General features: G+C 45.4%; 1 protein-coding gene across 1 annotated transcript; it reads left to right on the top strand.

Annotated features, from left to right (window-relative positions):
• The first annotated feature begins 5 nt into the window (after positions 1-5).
• Positions 6-18,913, top strand: LYAR (Ly1 antibody reactive). Its single transcript, XM_027598129.2, has 9 exons — positions 6-156; positions 5,762-5,936; positions 7,241-7,355; positions 10,769-10,876; positions 10,998-11,081; positions 14,217-14,673; positions 15,005-15,091; positions 18,038-18,123; positions 18,584-18,913. The coding sequence occupies exons 2-9, from the start codon at positions 5,815-5,817 to the stop codon at positions 18,716-18,718; spliced, it is 1,194 nt and encodes a 397-aa protein (XP_027453930.2). The 5' UTR covers positions 6-156; positions 5,762-5,814; the 3' UTR covers positions 18,719-18,913.
• Positions 18,914-19,118: the final 205 nt, after the last annotated feature.

A 19,118-nucleotide genomic window follows, 5' to 3' on the forward strand; every position in this document is an offset into this window, starting at 1 on the left:
GAGTGTGGCCGCGGCGCGCAGGCGCGCGAGGCGGCCCGGCGGCGAGCTCGGCGCTCAGACGCTCTGGAGGGAGGCGGCTGTGGCGCTGGCCAGGCGGCGGCTTTTCCACGTGCTCCTCGCGGCCGGTTGAAGGCGTTGGCGGGCGCTGGCTGAGAGGTGAGCGGCGGCGGCCCAGAGGTCCGACCCGGGAGGCTGGGGCTCCGGAGCGGTTGGTGGGGCCGCTGCCTGCGTCTCCACCATTAGAGCCCCTCCTTGGGCTTACCCACGGAAGGAGGAGGCGGTCCGTTCAGACCTCCCTCGTACTCTGGGGCAGCGCACGGAGTCCTGGATTTAGGATGACCGATTCTTCCCGGTTCTAAGACGGAAAGGTCCTCGTGCCGGGAACCCCGTCTGTCCAGGGTCACCGCGCGGGACTGGGCTTCAGCATTGCTGCGTGTTGGGGACAAGGCTCTCGTCTTCCCTGAGGCTTGGGGAGCTCCGCCCCTAAGGAGGAGGCCTAGGGCACAGTGCTTGAGACCACCGACTTAGGGCCGCTGTAGGTAACTGTCCGGGAGTCCAGGTTTGCCGCTCACTGGATGTGCGACCTTCTGCAAGTTACTTAATCGTTTTGTGCTCCGTGTCTTCGTCTATCAGAAGGGAATACTATAGAACCTAACTCGGAGAAGTGTTGCAAGGAATACATGAGCCCAAATTTATTAACCACCTAGGACAGGGCTTGGCACCTGGACCAGTAAATGTCAGGATTTTCTGCAGCACCTACCCTCTGGGGAGACAGGTGGGGTGTACTTGCAAGGCTCACTTCCCTGAAGAGGGCTCACTTGGGACTCACACAGCACCCCCAGGCCCCCAGTGCCTAGCACAGTGTCTGACACGTGGTAGACTTCCACGGATGTTACACCAGTGAAGGGATGCTGGTGATGTGTAGTGCGTGGGGAGGTGGAGAGACATGGCTCAACTTGCCTCCTGTGCTCATCTGTTCAGTGGAGCTAGATGTACCTACTCATAGGATGAATGCACATGGAGAGCCTCCTCACCTCACATTCAGGGGCTTAGGCAAGATGGTGGACAGTGTGTACTTCTCTGTCCTTCCCTTGCACCATACTCTTGGTTTCTTGTAAATTCTACCCCTGGAAGGGGCTCCTGACCCCTTGTTTCACGGATGGGAGAACCTGAAGTTCAGAGGGGACAGTGACTTGTTGGAGGTCACAGGGCTCCTTGGGGATTGTGCTGAGGTTGCCAGCCTGGCCCCCCAAGTGGGCTGTTTTAGCGGTGGTGGTGGGGTTTAGGTCTGTGTGCACATGTCTGTGAGAGAATGTTTTGAGAATAGTGAATGTAGTTTTTGTAAAAATAAACAATATAAAAATGTAGAGGCAGGAAGGTTTAAAGAGAACTCCAAATTGCAATTCCAGAACTAAATGTGAGGTCCTTGTATTGGGGAACAGAGTGGTAGAGTAGGCCCCCATGGGGCGGGGAGCCAGAGGAGATGAGTGAATTAATGAAGCTAGATGAGTGAGGGTCATGTTTAAGAGACATGGGTTTAGGAGGGGACTGGGTGTAATAGCATTGATGGGCAAATTAATAGGTCATAAGAAATCCTTTCTACCATTGGGTAAGGATGAATCTTTCCTATCTCCTATTAGATATTAGACCCATTTTATAGGTGAACAGAATCTGGAAAGTTAGGATAGCTTGAGGTCATTTTTCATTGGCAGGTGCAGGCTCCAGCTCAGATCTCTGGCCCTGAGTCAACAGAACATTCAACAGAACGTGGCCACCATCCTGTTAAGAGGGGCCTGAGGTGCCCTGAGTCCCTCACAAGTTCCCAGCCCTTTATTGTTGCCACTTGCTCACCTCAACTCAGCCTCATTTTCAAACACCTGACATTTTCAACTGTGACACGGGTGGTGTCCTTGCTCAATGTGTGAGGACCTTAGAATCCTTTCAGTGTAAAATGGAAGGTCATTGTAGAGTCTTTTTTTTGTTGTTGTTGTTGTTTTTCTTTGGGGATGAGGGTCTCAGGGTCCCATGTGCTGAGTAATGGCCAAGCAAATGGCCACAAACATGACAAGTCAAGATGACAAGGCATGGCAGAAGCTTGGGCTTGTCTCAGGCCACCTCTCCCACTCCCTGTGTCTCCAGCCTAATCACTTAACCTCTTTGAGCCTCCATTTTCTCTTACAGATGCTGGGGTGGTGGTGGGATCACACCTGTTCTGGAGGTGTTGGGTGCAGTTATGATGGTTAATGTGAAATGGCTATATGGAGAACTAATGATCATATTCTGTAATACGTCATCTTTTTCTTGGGTTATGGTATCTGCTGAGAGCTCAGTAAGTTGACCAGACAGATGAGTAGACAGCCAAAAGCTCACACAGGGGCTAGTCTCCTTTGGGGAAGGCACCCAGGTGTATCTGGATTCTGATGCACACTTGGCATTGACCAAAGGTCTGCCGAAATGAATTACAGTGACTTACCTGGGGTGAGAACCCGAGTATGCTCTTGACCAGTGCATGAACACTGCTCTCTCTTTTTTCATGTGTCCACATCTCTAGAAGGAAGAGCACAAAGAATCTCCATGGCTGTACTGGGACCTGGCCTGCTGTCAGAGAGCTGGGGAGCCAGGGAAGGAAAAGGGGATCCTTATTTAGGCTCAACCCCATAAAGAATGCCATCATGTCTTTACACTTGGGACTAAAGGTTGAAATATATAGTATCTGAGCCCTGCAGACAGCGTGTCATAAAAGTCTTTTTTTTTTTTAAGATTTTATTTTATTTATTTGAAACAGAGAGAGAGAGAGAGAGCACAAGAGGGGATAGGGTGAGAGGGAGAAGCAGACTCCCTGCGGAGCAGGGAGCCTGATGCGGGACTTGATCCCAGGACTCCGGGATTATGACCTGAGCTGAAGGCAGTTGCTTAACCAACTGAGCCACCCAGGCGCCCCATAAAAGTCCTAATACAGCTTGTTTCCAGCTTTCCAAATTTCTGAAATGTAAATGTTACAAATTTACCAAAAATATCCATATGAAAGTTTATTTAAAGTTCTTTCACATTTACTTTTGTGAAATTTGAGTAAGTTTCATTTTTTGTTCTAGGCAGTGCTTGCTATCTTCCATTAGAGGGACTGACTTTTCAGAAGGCATCTTTTTGTAAGCTTGTAGCATTTACGCTTCTGCAGTTGTTAAGCCTGCACTAAGGCTTGGGCCCCCCTGTCCGCCGTGCAGTTAGGATGGTTCGGAGCTTGCTGTCCTTGCAGCCCCCCTCCCCACGTGTTTACTGCATACAGGAAAGGTGTTCAGATATGAGGCATCATCAAGGTGACTCTTGGCTAACGCTGGGATGTCCTCAGGGCTCTAAATAAGGGAGGGGTAAGCTCCTTACAAACCTTATCTCGTTAACAAACAGGTGGCCACACTGTCCCTATTTGAGATCAAGTGTAAAAATGCAGCAGTGGTTCTAAAAATCCCTGAGGCGCTGAGAGACTGAGTTGTGACTTTCCCACAAGCTACCCCTTCTTCTTAAAAAGGAAAACCCCCCACAAATTTCTAAATGTGAACATTTGCCACAAAAGACCAAATGAAAAGGGTCGAAGGGTATTTTTCCAATGGGACATGTGACCAAATTCTAATCCTCTTCTGAATTGATGTTTACACCGTGCATGGCTAATCCCCACAGAGATAACATGTTTTGCACAGATATTCCGAGCATCTTTTTTGTCAACATCACTGGCTTCTTTCAGTTGATACGTTTTGTTTCCGGCCATCTTTCCTGGGCCTTGAATTCCTGACGTTCCATGACACACTGAGTCTCCCAGTTGGCTCTCAGAGCTTGCCAAAACCACCTCCCCTCCCCTCCCCTCGTCCCTCGAGAAACAGAACAGACTTCTGCAATGAAAGTCAGAAAGCTCTAGGCCATAGCTTAAGTTCGAGGGGGTATTTTTCATCATTGGGTTTCATAATGAAAGTACTTTTAAATTTTTCAGCAGATAATTTGGCTTAACGCAGCTGCTTGTACCTTGTGGTTACAATGGCCATCCATTTCTTGGTGACGAATTAACGATTTGCTCTGGTTCTTACACAAAAGTGCCCCCACAGACTACTGAATAACGTGTTGGTTCTCGTTCTGGCCTTTGTTTCCCCTTGTGAGGCAGAGCAGCTGGCCATCTCGTCTGCCATTGAGCGGCCATCTGCGGCCTGCAGAACGCAGGGTTGGAGGGAGCTGGGTCATAGCCCACGTGATGGCAGCTCCCCAGCACTTGTGACTAGCTGACCATCTTTACGATAACCAGATGAGAGATGATCGTGGTTGCCTCGCATCCCAGAACAATCACGTTTGCTTCCATCTGGATTGGGTGCGAGCCCGCAGCTGACCACATGTCCTCCCTTGCCACACTCATGGCAAGCTGTACAGGGGAACCTGGAGCCGGGGACCTGCCTTTGTGTGTAGCGTATCAGGCAAGCTGATGTCCGACAGTGCCCCACAGGGCAAGAGGCTTCCACGAGAGACAGCTGGGCCTTTGTAAACCCTGGGGTTGCAGCCAGGATGTACATTTCCATTCAGGGCTAAAGACAAGGGAACAGCCCTGACAGTGACCCAGAACATGGGAGTGGAAGAGAGCATGATTTCGTGCATGGGAATTCTCTTGTGAACCCAATTGCTCATCTGTGCTAAAGGATTTCTGTATGAATCAGAGTGCACCAGTTTACCTGACCCTCACCTTCGCCTTTATAATGAGGAGGAAAAAGGTACTGGATCAAACAGTTGTCAGTATTTTTGCTGTGAAACTCATAACATAAGATGACAATATTCTTTAAGGATGTAGTGATTAAAAAATTATGTAGCCATGGAAAGTTACTGTGATTCCTGTAGTACTTTTGGATGAATTTGTGTTTTGTTGAGCACAGGAATGTTTCCATGAAATCTGTAAATTGTGGTTATGTATTTGCAACAGACATACTAAATCTCGGAGCAATGCTTGGGACATGTGGGTCTGTGAATGCCGTCCAGTAATTCAGTGCCCAGCAGCTGGGACACCTTGATACATGGTTCCACTTCTTTATTGATCTGATAAGAAGCCACATGAAGGAGGCCCCTCCCTCACCTACTCCCTGTCCACTAAAACTGAGGGGCACATCCTCATCTTTAACACCTGTGGATACATAGTCATGCCTATATGAATGTTTTCTGTGCTTTGAGAAATATTTAGACCTCTTCATTTTCTAATCCTTCCCTGAATTCCCCCCTCACTATGTTCTGAAATAATTTGGCAGTTCACATCTAAAGGCAAGGGGGAGGCGGGCAAGCGAGCTTAACATTAGAAAAGGAAAGACATTTTGCTTAATGCCCCTAAAACTTCTGGAGAGCCAGCCTGCCAAATTTAAATCCTGGGTCTGCTATTCTGTGACCTTGGAGAAGTAACTTAATCTCTGTTTCCATTTGCCATGTAAATTGTGCACAGTAACAGTCCTTCCCCCCCAGGGTTGCTGTGAAGATTAAATAGGGTAATATGTATAAAGCTCTTAGAACAGGCCCGCACATGGTAAGCACGTGCTTAACAAATGTCAGCCACTATTACTGTTAGTAATAACTTTACGTACATGCTGGTAGAGTTTTATGTAGTTTGCTAATCAACTTTGATTCTGTTTTTTGTAGCTATTTTATGTGAAATTATGGTTGAAAAGTGAGCTGTATGATTGTTTATTGGGAATAGAAGTTTCAGATTACAATGATAATTATTTTTTCCTTTCTTTTAATTTTCTCTTAGGACAAGACTTCAAACCTACCTTGGATAGAGAATACTTAACCATTTAGCTAAAAATGGTATTTTTTACATGCAATGCATGTGGTGAATCAGTGAAGAAAGTACAAGTGGAAAAGCATGTGGCTATTTGCAGGAACTGTGAATGCCTGTCTTGCATTGACTGTGGTAAAGATTTCTGGTAAGGTCTACATAATTCACGTAGATCAAAGTAAAGGTCCAGACCAGTTTTAGAAGCCCTGGCCCCATGAAGCCTTAAAAAAAAAAAAAAAAAATGGAGGCAAGTTTAAGGAAAGAAATTAAGAAAAAAAATTGCTTTACAGCCTATTTGCTTTCTAAGGACGGTCTAAAGAGAAGACAGAGGGAGGGGGGCTGAGGATGTCTGGAGCATCTGGTCTGTCGGTGGCACTCAGCGACACCTCCTAGCCACCATTACCAGACCCTGAGGGGTGACCACCCATCATAAGGCTTCAGGAGTACGGTGCGCTGGTCACACAAAGAGCTGGATTTATAAACCGGAACAAGAGCTGACTCATTTACAGCAGCGGGGGCCTCGGGGGAGACTGGGTCCCCCCTAGAAGTTCACAGAATATGGTAGGAGTGAGCTCCTGCCCCCGAGTGTGTCAGGTACTTCCACTGAGGTGTCTCTGGAAAGGTGAGGACTGGGGGGGGGGGGGGGGGGGGGGGCAGGACAGATCTTTGACTTGCTTGCCTACTCTTTCCTGAGGTGGGTCATTATTTGCAGACGGCTCACCTCAGTCTTCTGCTGAGTCCCCTTCAGCTTCACACGGTTTACGTGCAAAGGCAGCTTTTGGTACATCGGCCTCAGTGTCCTCTGTGGTGTTTGGATGACATTTGCTAAAAGTCCATTTTAATTTCATTCTAGAGCAGTGATTTTTTAAAAACAATTTTTGGAAACTGCTAAAGACTTTGTTGATAACTAATCCTGGGAGGAAGCCTGATCTATAAAACAGGTGAAAATTGGGTTGTTTCTCATTGGGGCACCTGGTCCCAAACATTTCCCCAAGGATCCCATGGAGCTTCAAAATGATCGTAGGAGACAGAATCGAGTCTCCTTGTTTGCCAAGACTTGCAGATCTAGAACTTTCTAGTGACAAGATACCACCATTTTACTCCAGCTTTTAACTTATTCTACAACGAATTAGTGATGGCCTACTATATTACCAGAAAATCATAGAGATTTCGTTACTTAAGCTAAAGCTACCCCATTGCAGAGAATTACTTTTCTTTCTTATATTCTATATATACTCACTTAGGACCAAAAAAAAAAAAACTGCATTTCAGTGGGGTTTAAGACATTTGTAGAAAGTTTGGGGGCGGGCTTTATATTGAACAGTTTGGAGGAACGAGGTGATAAGCATAGTAAAACTGTGGCGTGCAGAAGGCAGGAGCAGCATGTGAGCATCAGATGGAGCCTCCAGTTGGAGAACCAGTCTGATGGTGGAACTTTCTATCACATTGAAGGGGTGATGACTACAAAAACCACGTCAAGTGCATCAGTGAAGAACAGAAGTATGGTGGCAAAGGTTATGAAGGTAAAACCCACAAAGGCGATATTAAACAGCAGGCATGGATTCAGGTAAGGTCTTTCTAATTCATCAGGTAGCTTCTTCTGACATCTTCCGCTTTCTCTAAGAACAACTACATCATACGTGCAGGCAAGACGCAGAAACCTCATGTCTTGGGACAGAATGAGGTTTTGAACAACTGAATCAATGACAAAGAGTTCTTTATTTCTCTGTTAATACAGTTGTGGTGTATTTTGTCTTTGACCCATATGTTTTGCAGACTTCTCGCAAAAACGTTTTAGAATTCTCACTATCTTTTCCTTGGCTATGAGACTGAATGGAAGCTTTCTAATCTTTATCTGCTTCTAGTGATAATTCAGCTTTTATCACGTAAACCATGTTGTAATCTGCGACACCTCTGAGTCATCAGAATCGGGCAAAATAAAGATATTTTCATAAATATAAGGAATCTTCTACTTAAATAAAATGGAAACATGCACAGTAAAAATGGCAAAAGCAGCAAAATCCCTAATTCACTGAGAGATGGTACCCACCATTTACAGAACAGATAGCAGGAAGGATTCAGAATAGAAGGTAGAAGAAAGAAAAGACAGGGGCGCCTGGGTGGCTCAGTCAGTTAAGCGTCTGCCTCCGGCTCAGGTCATGATCTTAGATTAAGGTCCTGGGATCGAGCCACGAGTCGGGCTCCCTGCTCAGCAGGGAGTCTGCTTCTCCCTCTCCCTCTGTCTGCCACTCCCCCTGCTTGTGCTCTCTCCCGCCTTCTCTCTCAAATAAATAAGTAAAATCTTAAAAAAAAAAAAAAGAAAAGACAAATGCTGTCTTTGTGGAAGTTCTCTATTCTAGAAACCAAGTAAATAATAGTTAGCTCCCCTTAATGTTAGAGTTTAAATGTGAGTTTTCTGGTATTCACTATCTTACTGAGTTGGCAAACTCCTGGGAGGGAAAATCCTCCATTCACAAAGGACTAACTAGGTGCCCAGTGCAGATTGAGAAACTCCTTTTTTGAACGAAGATGTTTAGACCGGTGACCATCAGCCTCACTCTTGGGCTCGTACTATATCTTGATCCCCCTCAGGAAACAGATGACATCCTAGGCCCCAAGCTTGCGGTACCTGGGTGTAGGAGTGCTACCAAGTCTTGAATGAAATCCTCTAAAGGCAGGGGTCCACAGGCTGCAGCCCAGCACAGCCACACCCATTTGCCTACATGTTGTATGTTGTTACTTAGAGCTACCAGGGCAGCATTGAGTAGTTGGGACAGAAACCAGGTGGTCTGCAAAGCCTAAAATCTTGTACTACCTGGCCCTTTACCGTAGAGGTTTGCTAGGGCCTGCTGTAAACTGTCAGGCTTCAGTCGCGCTGTCACTGTATTCTAGATCAAGAGCTGTCCTTCAGCTTCTGTCCTGGTGCACCTGCCCACCAGCCATCGGACTCCTCCCTGGGCCCTTAGCTGACCGTGTGAACAGATGGATGAGGCTAAATGTGGAATGCTGGGAGAATAAACTGAGCCGGCTATGAACTCTCCTGACAGCTGGACTCGGGGGTTTTGTTCTTTTCTTTCAATCCTAAACCCTTCAGTTTTAAAGACAGAATTTTGGAATCCTGTCAGTGTTATTGTTCTCAGAGCATCGTTCTAGATGTCTCTGTGCTCACAGAGTGGATAGATGGGTCAGGGAGAGGTCGCCCGCTTGCTTGGGCCATGGTGTTTTCCTCCGAGCTTTGTCACCAGTGCCCTGTTCTCTTCTGACACCCGTGCCATTCTGGCCAGTGCCCAGCCAGCTTGACTGAGTCCTTGTTCACCTGTGTCCTTGCCTCGGTTTGTTTTTCTGCCTGAGGGCCTGGAGAGTCTTTGTCCCACCCTTCTCTAAGTCTCCTGTATCCGTTTCTTCTGGTCTGTTTATATGTAGCTTTCTTCCGAACGCAGACCGTTGCCCTGCATTATGTTATATTGATTTGTCCTGTCGGCTCATGGGTGACCATCTGTCTTGGGTGCTGTCATTGCCTTGCTTTAATAACTATCTTTCTCCTCTGCCTTCACTGAGATTGCCATAAGCATTTCCTAGGTCACTAATTTAATTTTCATCTCTGTTCTGTTCTTGCCATTTCAGATTTATTTATTAGGTCTTAATGCAGCTTGTCGTCTTGGTCCTCAAGTAATTTCCTAGTCTGTAATAGTCATTTTTGTTTGATTCTTTTGTTCACTTTTGGTTTATTTTCTTTTTTTTTTCCAAGTTTTTAAAAAATTGCAAGTTATACATGACATAGCATTTACCACTTTAACCACTTTTAAGTATACAGTTAAGTACATTCACACTGTTGTGCAACCATCACCACCATCCATCTCCAGAACGTTTTCATCTTCCCAAACTGAAGCTCTGTCCCTGTCAAACACTAACTCCTCATGTCCCCCCTCCCCAGCCCCTGGCACCTACCATTCTGCTTTCTCTCTCTCTGAATTTGACTACTCTAGGGGCTTCATATAAGTGAAATCATACAATATTTGCCCTTTTGCACTGGTTGACATGTCCATCATTATGCCAGTGCCAAGCTTTTGTGATTACGCTAGCTTTGTGCTGAGCTTTGAAAATCAGAAAGCATGAGACCTCCAACTTTATTCTTTTTCAAGATTATTGTAGCTATTTGGTGTCCCTTCAGATTTCATGTGAATTTTAGGATGGAGTTTCCTATTTCTGCAAAAAACCCACAAATGTCAATTGGATTTTCATAGGATTGCATTTGAATCTGTCCATCACTTTGGTTAGTATTGCCATCTTAATATTAAGTCTTTCAACCCACACGATGTCTTTCCATTTATTTGTGTCTTCTTTCTTTATTTTTTAAATCATCTTTTTTTATTAAGTCATCTGTACATGCAACGTGGAGCTTGAACTTACAAACCCGAGATCAAGAGTCACACGCTCCTCCAACTAAGCCAGCCAGGAACCCTTATTTGTGTCTTCTTTAAATTCTTTCGATAACGTTTACAGTTTTCAGCATATAAGTCTTTCCCCTCCTTAATGATTGTTTATTTTTGAGTATTTCATTCTTTTTGATGTTATTTTAAATGGAGTTGTTTTCTTAATTTCAGTCTCAGAGTGTTTGTTAGTGTATAGAAATCTAGAACTTAATTTTCAAGTGTGGATTTTGCATCCTGTGACTGCTGAATTTAATGGTTCTAATGGGATTTTTTGTGGAATCTTTAGGGTGTTCTACAGGTAAGATGAAATTATTTATGAACAGAGATGATTTTACTTCTTTCTAATGTGGATGCCTTTATTTCTTTTTCTTGCCTAATTGCTCTGGTTAGGACTTCTAGTACTGTGGTGAATTTGTAAACATAGACAACATTAATGTAAAATCTAGCCTTGGAATGGGAAACCTCTAGCCATGGGAAGGACATTTAATTTGGCTTTCATGAAACTCCTGTGCCAGTTGTTTATTATTTTTATCTTCCTTTTTTGTAGAAAATTAATGAATTAGTAAAAAGACCCAATGTCAGCCGCAAAGTGAGAGAACTTTTAGAGCAAATTAGTGGTTTTGACAACGTTCCCAGGAAAAAGGCAAAATTTCAGGTATGGATTTGTGGTACCTTCCCTAAATGGAGGGGATGTGTGGCCCATTGATGACGAAGCATGCCATGTACCTGTCAAAATGGAACAAATGGGTTTGTTTTTTTTTCTTTGTTCCTTACAGAATTGGATGAAGAACAGTTTAAAAGTTCATAATGAATCTATTCTGGAACAGGTGTGGAATATCTTTTCTGAAGCTTCCAGCAATGTAAGTCAGATCTAATTTTAGATTTGCAGTGTGGTAAAAGTGATTAGTAATAATGAAATGGGAATGTCTTATTTTTGGAGGTCAAGACAGCCTTCTTTTTCAGAGAGCCTCTTTGTGCCTTCATTTATGGGAAAGAATAAACTGAATGCACTGCAGAGAAGATTTCCTTATTGTGCAGAGAAAGGTATTTAATCCCAATGTTTGATAATGGTACCAGCTAACATGAGACAATTTGCTCAGAAATCAGGCAGTGGGATGTACTGGAAAGAGCAGGAACTTTGGGTGTCTGACAGACCTGGTTTGAACCCCTGCGGTGCTGTTGGCCAAATGTTTGATCTTGGGCACTTTATTTAACCTCTCTGAGCCTCGGTTTCCTTGTCTCAAAGAAAATGGATAGTCCTATTCATGCATTTATTCAGTACTTGGTGAGCACCTGATCTGTGCCAGGCCCTCAACAAAAAATGTATAATATCTCAGGTGGCCACAGTGCCATGAAGAGAATAAACAGTGAGGACATAGGAGTGACTAAGTGTTCTTTTAGGTGAGGGGTTCACAGAAGGCCCCATACATGGATTAAAGCAGCTGAGGCTATGAAAGCACCCCTTTCTGTGGGTGCTTGTGGGTAGTGGGCACCTGCTAAGCATCTGTCTCCTCTCGGTGGAATGAGAACCCCACTGGAGTAATTCAGTTAGCCACCTCTCAGGTTCGATCTGAGAAACCCCTAGATGTGGACTCCATGCAGAGAGTCTTGGTTTGATATTGTTGGCCACCTTATTCGTGACATTGTTAAATTAAATTTTTTTTCCCCATTAATTGACCTGCACTTTGTTCCTACTTGGATCTTATATCCCGTTTGGAGACTTACATCATTAGTAGTTTTAAAAACAGTGGGGTTTTCTAACCGTATTTTATTCTACTCACATTGCCGGGAGTTGACTGACTTACCTAGAATAGTTTGGGCAGTGAAACTGTCCTGGCATTTGTCTCTTTCCGAACATACAAATTGGGTCTTTGGAATCTTAGAACCAGTTATGTGCATGCTGTCCTTGCACAGCGCCACGCTAATCTCTGTATTATTCTAGTTGTACATGTGCTGCCCGAGTGGCACTGTCACCAGTCATATAATTAGCATTTCTGTGGCACGTGCCTTCTAAAGGTTATTCCCATTATTTTAAAGTAAGAATCAAAGATTTGGATTACTTAGTTCACTGCAAAGTTCAAAAAAAAAAAGTTTTTTCTGATTTCCCTTTTGAAACTGTGAGCATATTTTGGAATAAATGAATAATCAGTACACAGCTCATGGTAACTGAGCTCTGTAAAACACAGCTATTGCCACTTTGCCCCTGGTGTTGATCCAGCCAGCTGGAGGCCCTGTGTCCTCGTCTGGGGAGGCTTCCTCTGCCCCAGCACAGCTCGTCTGGTCCCTGTGCAGGCAGCCGTAATCAGGCCAAAGTCCTGCCCTCGCAGAGCTGTGTTCCAGTGTGGGACAGATGACTGTGTATGTCGGTCTGGGCCAGAGCAGCAGGACAGGGCGTGGGAAGCTCGAGGAACAAATGGAAGGCAGGAGGAGGGGTGCGGGGTGGGAGGGGCTCTGTTCGGAAATAGGGTCAACGAAGGCATCACTGAAGAGACCACATTTAAAGAGAGTCTGGAATGAAGTAGAAAGAAGATGGGGGATGAGTTTGTCCACCCATTACCGAGTGGCTGCAAGATCGGGTGACTATCCCTCTTTCTGGGTGCAGAGCGAAGGCACCAGCTGGAGACATGGTCTGAACTGGGCAGAAGGGAGGCTGAGGCTCTCAGTGGTCATAACAGTGCCTGACTATAGGATAGGAATGAGACTGTAGGCCAGGAGTGAGGTGACTTTGTCCCCTTCTTCCTCCTGAGTCTCTTTCTGAGCTCATTCCCTGCCCGCCCGCCATGTGCCTGGCCTGGCTGATTTCCCTGAGCTGCTGGGGAAACGGCAGCTAGTAGGCTTATTGTTCCTCTCCTGGGGGCTGTGCTGTCAGCCAGGGCTGTGCACTGAATGAGGCGTGAGTCAAAGCCAGTCCTTTTTTTGGCTCAGTTTGGGGGGTAGGATCTCCCTCCTTAGACCCAGGCTCCCAAAGGAAGAAGACTAGAGGTGACTTGGCCTGGCACCTGGTGGTAACTAATGAAGATGGGACTGGGGTGCAGGTCTTAGGTGAGGAGTCAGCGGTTCCTGAAGCAGTTCAGTCCAGACGTGTTAAGACTCACGGAGCAGTTCAGGACAGTGCTGGGGCCATCTCGAGAAAGGGCTGTCATAGAGACCAGCATATATGTTCAGAGTTGGGGGTGGGGATGCAGCGGACAGTGGGGCTCGTTCTGCTGGAGTCTGTTCCCAGTCGGATCTGTGTGCTGGCTCAGATAAGGTTGTGCAGCAGGTGGAGGTTTATCTTACTCCAGGGCATGTAGCTCCTTAGCTTCCTCTGCGTCCTTACTCCACGTGTCCCTGAGACTCTTCCTCCAAGCGTCATCTTCTGTGCGGAATAATGAGTAGATGAGACCTGTCTAGTACTGCAGAGTTTACAGAACCTTTCCTGTACGCTAAGCGGCTTATTTGAGTATCCTCAGTCTACTCCTTCCTGAGCCCCGTGAGCTGCTATTAGCACATGCCATAACTTCCCATTTTATTCGTACATCAGCTGTATAAGGTACATCTTACTAAGTCTTTCATTCTAGCAGTGAGGAAATTGGTTCAGAGCAGATAAATAACTTGCCCTGAGTCACCCAGCTAGTAATTAACCAAGCTGGTGCTTGAATCCAGGTCTGCAGATGCGTAAATCCCGTGGTTTCTGTCACACCTAAGTGCTCATCTTCTATCAGAAAGAAAAATGAAGAGTGAACTGTCTAGCTTAAGTGACATAAGGATTCTTCACTTTTCCAGTGGAATGAAAATGTCTTGTTAAATGCAGGGTGGCGTGTGGGCTGGGGGAAGTTTTTTTCCATTTGATAATATTTACTGCTATGTTTTAGCTCTTGGGGGGTGGTCAGAGTTATAAAATGGTAAGTAGTAGACATTTTTCTTGGAACAATTTCTCAGTAGACATGTGCAGTGACGTGAACAACGATCTGGAATGAGTATTTATGTGTCTTTTGGTTTTGCCTTGTAATAAGGAAGCGGTCAGTAAGGGTCAAGACCAGCAGCCCCTCCCCCAGGCGGCCAGCCCACCCTGCCCGCCCCACACAGAGGTCTCCGCCAAGGTCCCAGCCTCTGGAACACATGACAGCACAGAAAAGCAAGCAGAGTTGAAGAAGAATAAACGAGAAAGGAAGGAAGAAAGGCAGAAGAATAGGAAAAAAGAGAAGAAAGAACTAAAATTAGAAAACCACCAGGAGAATTCAAAGAATCAGAAGCCGAAGAAGCACAAAACAGGCCAGGAGGCTGAGCAGGAGGCCGAGCAGGAGGCCGGAGGGGAGGCCCTGGGCTCTGCAGGGAGGAAGAGACAGAGCAAGGCGAGCAAGGCCAAGGGGGCCGCTGACAGGGCAGAGGATGGAGCTGGGGCCCACACGGGAGACCCCGAGGAGGAGTCCACAAAAGCCCTGCCTGGGAAGAGAAAGAAGCACTTGGAAGGTGTGTGGCTAGCGTATGCTCTGGGCTTTGTGAAGCAGATCGTAAAGCAGTGAATTGGGGCTGGGTACAATCTGTTAGACCTCGCATTTTAACCAAGTAAGGCCAAGAGCATAAGCTTTGGGCCCAGGCCAGGCAAGTGAGCACCTCTCAACTCGCCATGTGTTCCTATGACGTGGAGGAGGAGAAGACCACGGTGCTGGGCTGCTTGGGTGGTGGGCAAGATGGCGGACGTACATGGCTTGGCCGTGCGTGCCTTTCATTAAATGGTAGCTGCTATCATAAATGCAATTTTTTTTTTTTTTTTTTTTTTTAAATCTTTCTACTTACCTAGATGACACAGGTTCTAAGAAGAAACAGAGAAAGGTCTCAGGACCTCCTGAGGGTGGAGAACCGGAAAACCATGAGGCTCCTGCAAAAGGTATCACCGCCGTCATTTGGAGAGGTCTGCCCCCAGGGTGGGGAAGAGGGAGATGACCCGGGCCTTCAGGCAGATCCTCCCCTCCAGAGGCACTATCTGGAAGACGGAGCAGATTCAGGTAGGGTGTGGCTCCGGAGGAGCCGGGGAGAGCTCTATGGGTCACTCTCCAGTGTCTGGCTTTAGAGGTAAAAGTGTCTTTGACTCGAAATACATGATCTTTGGACCTGAAGATAAACCCAGCATGGCTTTCTGAGACCGTGTTCCCTTTCCTTTCTCTCTGCTTCCTGTGACCCTGCCCCCCCTTACTCTCCTAGAGGTGCCTCCCAGACTTAGCTGTTCCCCACGTCTCCTTGCTTGGACCGCCCTCAGCCAGAATGTGTACCTCTCAGAATCCAGTCCCTGGCCTTCATCGTTCCTCTAGAATGCTGCCTCCTCCACAGAGCTGCTCCTCCTTCCTTGGGCCTGAAGCATTCCCTGGGGTCCTGCTGATCAAGAAGAGACCCCAGGATTCCAATGGAAATGGAGGCTTTATTATTAATGAAGGTTTAGTAACCGCCTAAGTTGGGTTAGACCTCTTAGCTTGGAATCCACCCACACCTGACTTGGAACCTATGAGGCTTTTTTTAATTCTTTTTTGTTGTTGTTTTAAGACGATAGTAGATTCACTTGCAGTTGTAAGAAGTAAAAGAGACCTAAGTCCCAGTTTCCTCCAAGGGTCATGCCCTGCACAGCTAAGCATCTCCAGGGTGCTGACATCAGTGCAGTCAAGAGGAAGGTGCCCACCGCCACAGGGAGCCCCGCTGTGGGCCCCGGTGGAGCATGTCTGTTTCTCCCCCGCCCCACTTGCCCCCGGCAATCACTGATCTGCTCACCACTTTTGTAATTTCGTACTTTCCGAACGTTACCCAGATGGCATCATTTTAGTATGTGAATTTTTGAGATTAACTCTTTTCCCTCAGCCTTATTCTGGGGAGGTATGTCCAGGTTGCTGCACAAATTGGTAATCCAGTCCTTTCATTAAGTCCTTCTCCATGGCATGGATGGACGAATTTGTTTGACCGTTCATCTCTTGAAGGACGTGTGGGTTGTTTCCAGTCTCTGGTTGATATGAATAAAGCTGTGTCAGCATTTAGGTACAGGTTTTTGTGTGGAGCACACATCACTTTTTCTGGAAGAAATGTCCAGGAGCGCAATTGCTCTGTGGTGTGGTGACTGCATATTGAGCTTTTAAAGAAACTGCCAGCATTTTCTAGAGTGGTTGTACCATTTGATATCACCCCAGCAGTGTCAGACTCACCCAGTTCTCCCACGTCCTGGCCAGGGTTTGGCGGTGGTACTATTTTTTTCCATTCCGATAAGTGTGTAGTAATAGCTCGGGGTGATTTTAATTTATTATCCCTAATGATGTCAAACATCTTTTCATGTACTTATTTGCCATCTGTGTTATCCCTTCATTATAACGTCTGTTCCTGTCTCCTGCCCATTTTCATATTGGGTTTTCTTTCTTACTGTTAAAGATTTGAGAGTTCTTTACATATCCAGTCGTAAATACTAATTCTTTGTGGGATATGTAGTTTGTAATTTTTTTTTCTTCAGTTTATAGCTTGTCTTTTTATTCTCTTAACAGAATCTTTTTTAAATTTTTTCCTTTTTCCTTTTTTTTTAAGATTTTATTTATTCATTTGACAGAGAGAGACAGCAAGAGAGAGAACATAAGCAGGGGGAGTGGGAGAGGGAGAAACAGGCCTCCTGCTGAGCAGGAAGCCCGATGTTGGGGCTCGATCCCAGGACCCTGGGATCATGACCTGAGCCTAAGGCAGACGCTTAATGACTGAGCCACCCAGGCGCCCCTCCCTTTTTATTTTTTAAAGAGAGAAAGAGAGAGAACACGATGGGGGGAGGGGGGCAGAGGAAGAGAGAGAATCCTAAGCAGCCTCCACACCCCGTGCAGTGCCCAGCAACAGGTTAGACCTCATGACTCAGAGCCAAAATCAAGAGTCAGACATTCAACTAACCAAGCCACCCAAGCACCCCATTAACAGAATCTTTTATAGAGCAAATTTTGTAGTTTTGATGAAGCCTAATTTGTAGTTTTCCCTTTAACAGGTCATGCTTTTAGTGCCAAGTCTGAGAACTCTTTGCTTATTAGCCCGGGATCCCAAAGATTTTTTTTTTTCCATGTTTTTTCCTGAATGTTTTAAAGTTTTATATTTTATTCTTAAACCCGTGATCCCGTTTGAGTTGTTTTTTTTTTTAAAGATTTTATTTATTTATTTGACAGAGACACGGCGAGAGAGGGAACACAAGCAGGGGGAGTGGGAGAGAGAGAAGCAGGCTTCCCGCTGAGCAGGGAGCCCGGTGTGGGGCTCGATCCCAGGACCCTGGGATCATGACCTGAGCCGAAGGCAGGCGCTTAACGACTGAGCCACCCAGGCGCCCTGAGTTGATTTTTATGTAAAGTATGAAACTCAGTACAAGGTTTACTGCTTTGTCCGTCAGCACCATTTGTTGAGAAGGCTTTCACCTCATTGAACTGCTTTTGTACCTTTGTCAAAAATCAGTTTGGTGTATTTGTGTAGTTCTATTCTGGTTCTTAATTCTGTTTCATTGATCTGTGTATCTGTTCCTCTACAAATACCACACAGTCTTGATCACTGTAACTACATCACAAGTCTTGAAACTGGGAAACTTAGTCCTCTGGCTTTGTTCTTGTAGTGGTGATGGTACTTAGGATGCCTCCATGACCTGCTCCCTCTGAGAGCGAGTCCTGGAAGGCGAGTCAGGCTTTCGGCCACTGTGCTCGGACAGGTCAGGCACCTGTTACTCGGTACTGTCAAGAGTGGGTTCATTTCCTGGGTGGCAAATAGATGTCACCCAGATGGTTTCTTTATTCCTCCGGTAGTGCACCAAAACAAAATGTTTTACATATCATTCTTTATATTGTAGGGAAATTCAACTGGAAAGGAACTATTAAAGCAGTTCTGAAACAGGCCCCAGACAATGAAGTAGCCATCAAAAAGCTAAGGAAAAAGGTATGGCGCCAGAACCCAAGTATAGAAGCTGGGGAGAGCCCCTTCTTTAAGATGTACAGTTTGTTTTTTTAATCTAAAATACTGCACATTTGTTTGTATCTCAATGATTTCTGAGCTGCTCACTAGCTCCTCAGGGAATTGGGCCAAATCCCATCGTACTTCCTTAGCCGGAAAGGTGCCCATATTAAACTTGAAAATGACTGTTCTTGGTATTTTGCTCTCTTTCGCTTATTCTAGAGCAGTGGTTTCTTCTGTTTTTGTGTCTAACTCTATGTCTCTGGGTAACACACACCCAGCAGGGTACTCCTATGGGTACAGATGTCTGAATTTCCACAGAACACACCTGTGCTACCAATACCTGGGTTCCTTTTATTTTTTACTGTTGGCGGTTAAAGAAAGAACATTTTAGGTAAATTTTCAGGAAAAATCACCCATTTGATGATTATTTTTCTTTGTGAAGGTTTTAGCTCAGTATTATGCGGTGACGGATGAACATCACAAGTCTGAAGAGGAGCTCCTGACCATCTTTAACAAGAAAATCAGCAAGAACCCCACCTTTAAGTTATTGAAGGACAAAGTCAAGCTTTTGAAATGAACATTTTTATATTTAAAAACTGAATCCGTTCTGTTGATTTCTTTCACGGCTGTTTATAAGACATGTAATGAATTATAACAACTTCCAATTTTGCTTTCCAAAGCTGTATTTTTAAGTTAAGGAAAAAGTCTATTTTTGGTAGAACTTTTATGAGAAAATATATTCTTATCCAAAATTCTAAATCTGTGGTGGTGCAAATTATTGTACTTTAAAGAATACTTTTATGGTGGAAAACTTTTAAAAATGTGACAAGTCAAAAAAAATTCCTCCTTTGGTCAGACAAAAAAGTATTTGTTTTAACTGCATCACTTCTATACAGTTTTAATTAGAGGTTTGGGTGGGTTTGTTGTGTTGTTAAAACATGTGAGTTGTAGTAGTTGGTCCAGAAATGGTCACGACA

The sequence above is a fragment of the Zalophus californianus genome, chromosome 2 (assembly GCF_009762305.2).
Source record: "Zalophus californianus isolate mZalCal1 chromosome 2, mZalCal1.pri.v2, whole genome shotgun sequence".
NCBI classification, from domain to species: Eukaryota; Metazoa; Chordata; class Mammalia; order Carnivora; family Otariidae; genus Zalophus; species Zalophus californianus.

Excerpts from the sequence above, each read along its gene's own strand:
- LYAR (XM_027598129.2), top strand. The coding sequence starts at position 5,815 with ATGGTATTTTTTACATGCAATGCATGTGGTGAATCAGTGAAGAAAGTA. Across the intron at positions 5,937-7,240 it reads GACTGTGGTAAAGATTTCTG|GGGTGATGACTACAAAAACC; the intron begins GTAAGGTCTACA and ends ATCACATTGAAG. Across the intron at positions 15,092-18,037 it reads CCATGAGGCTCCTGCAAAAG|GGAAATTCAACTGGAAAGGA; the intron begins GTATCACCGCCG and ends TTTATATTGTAG.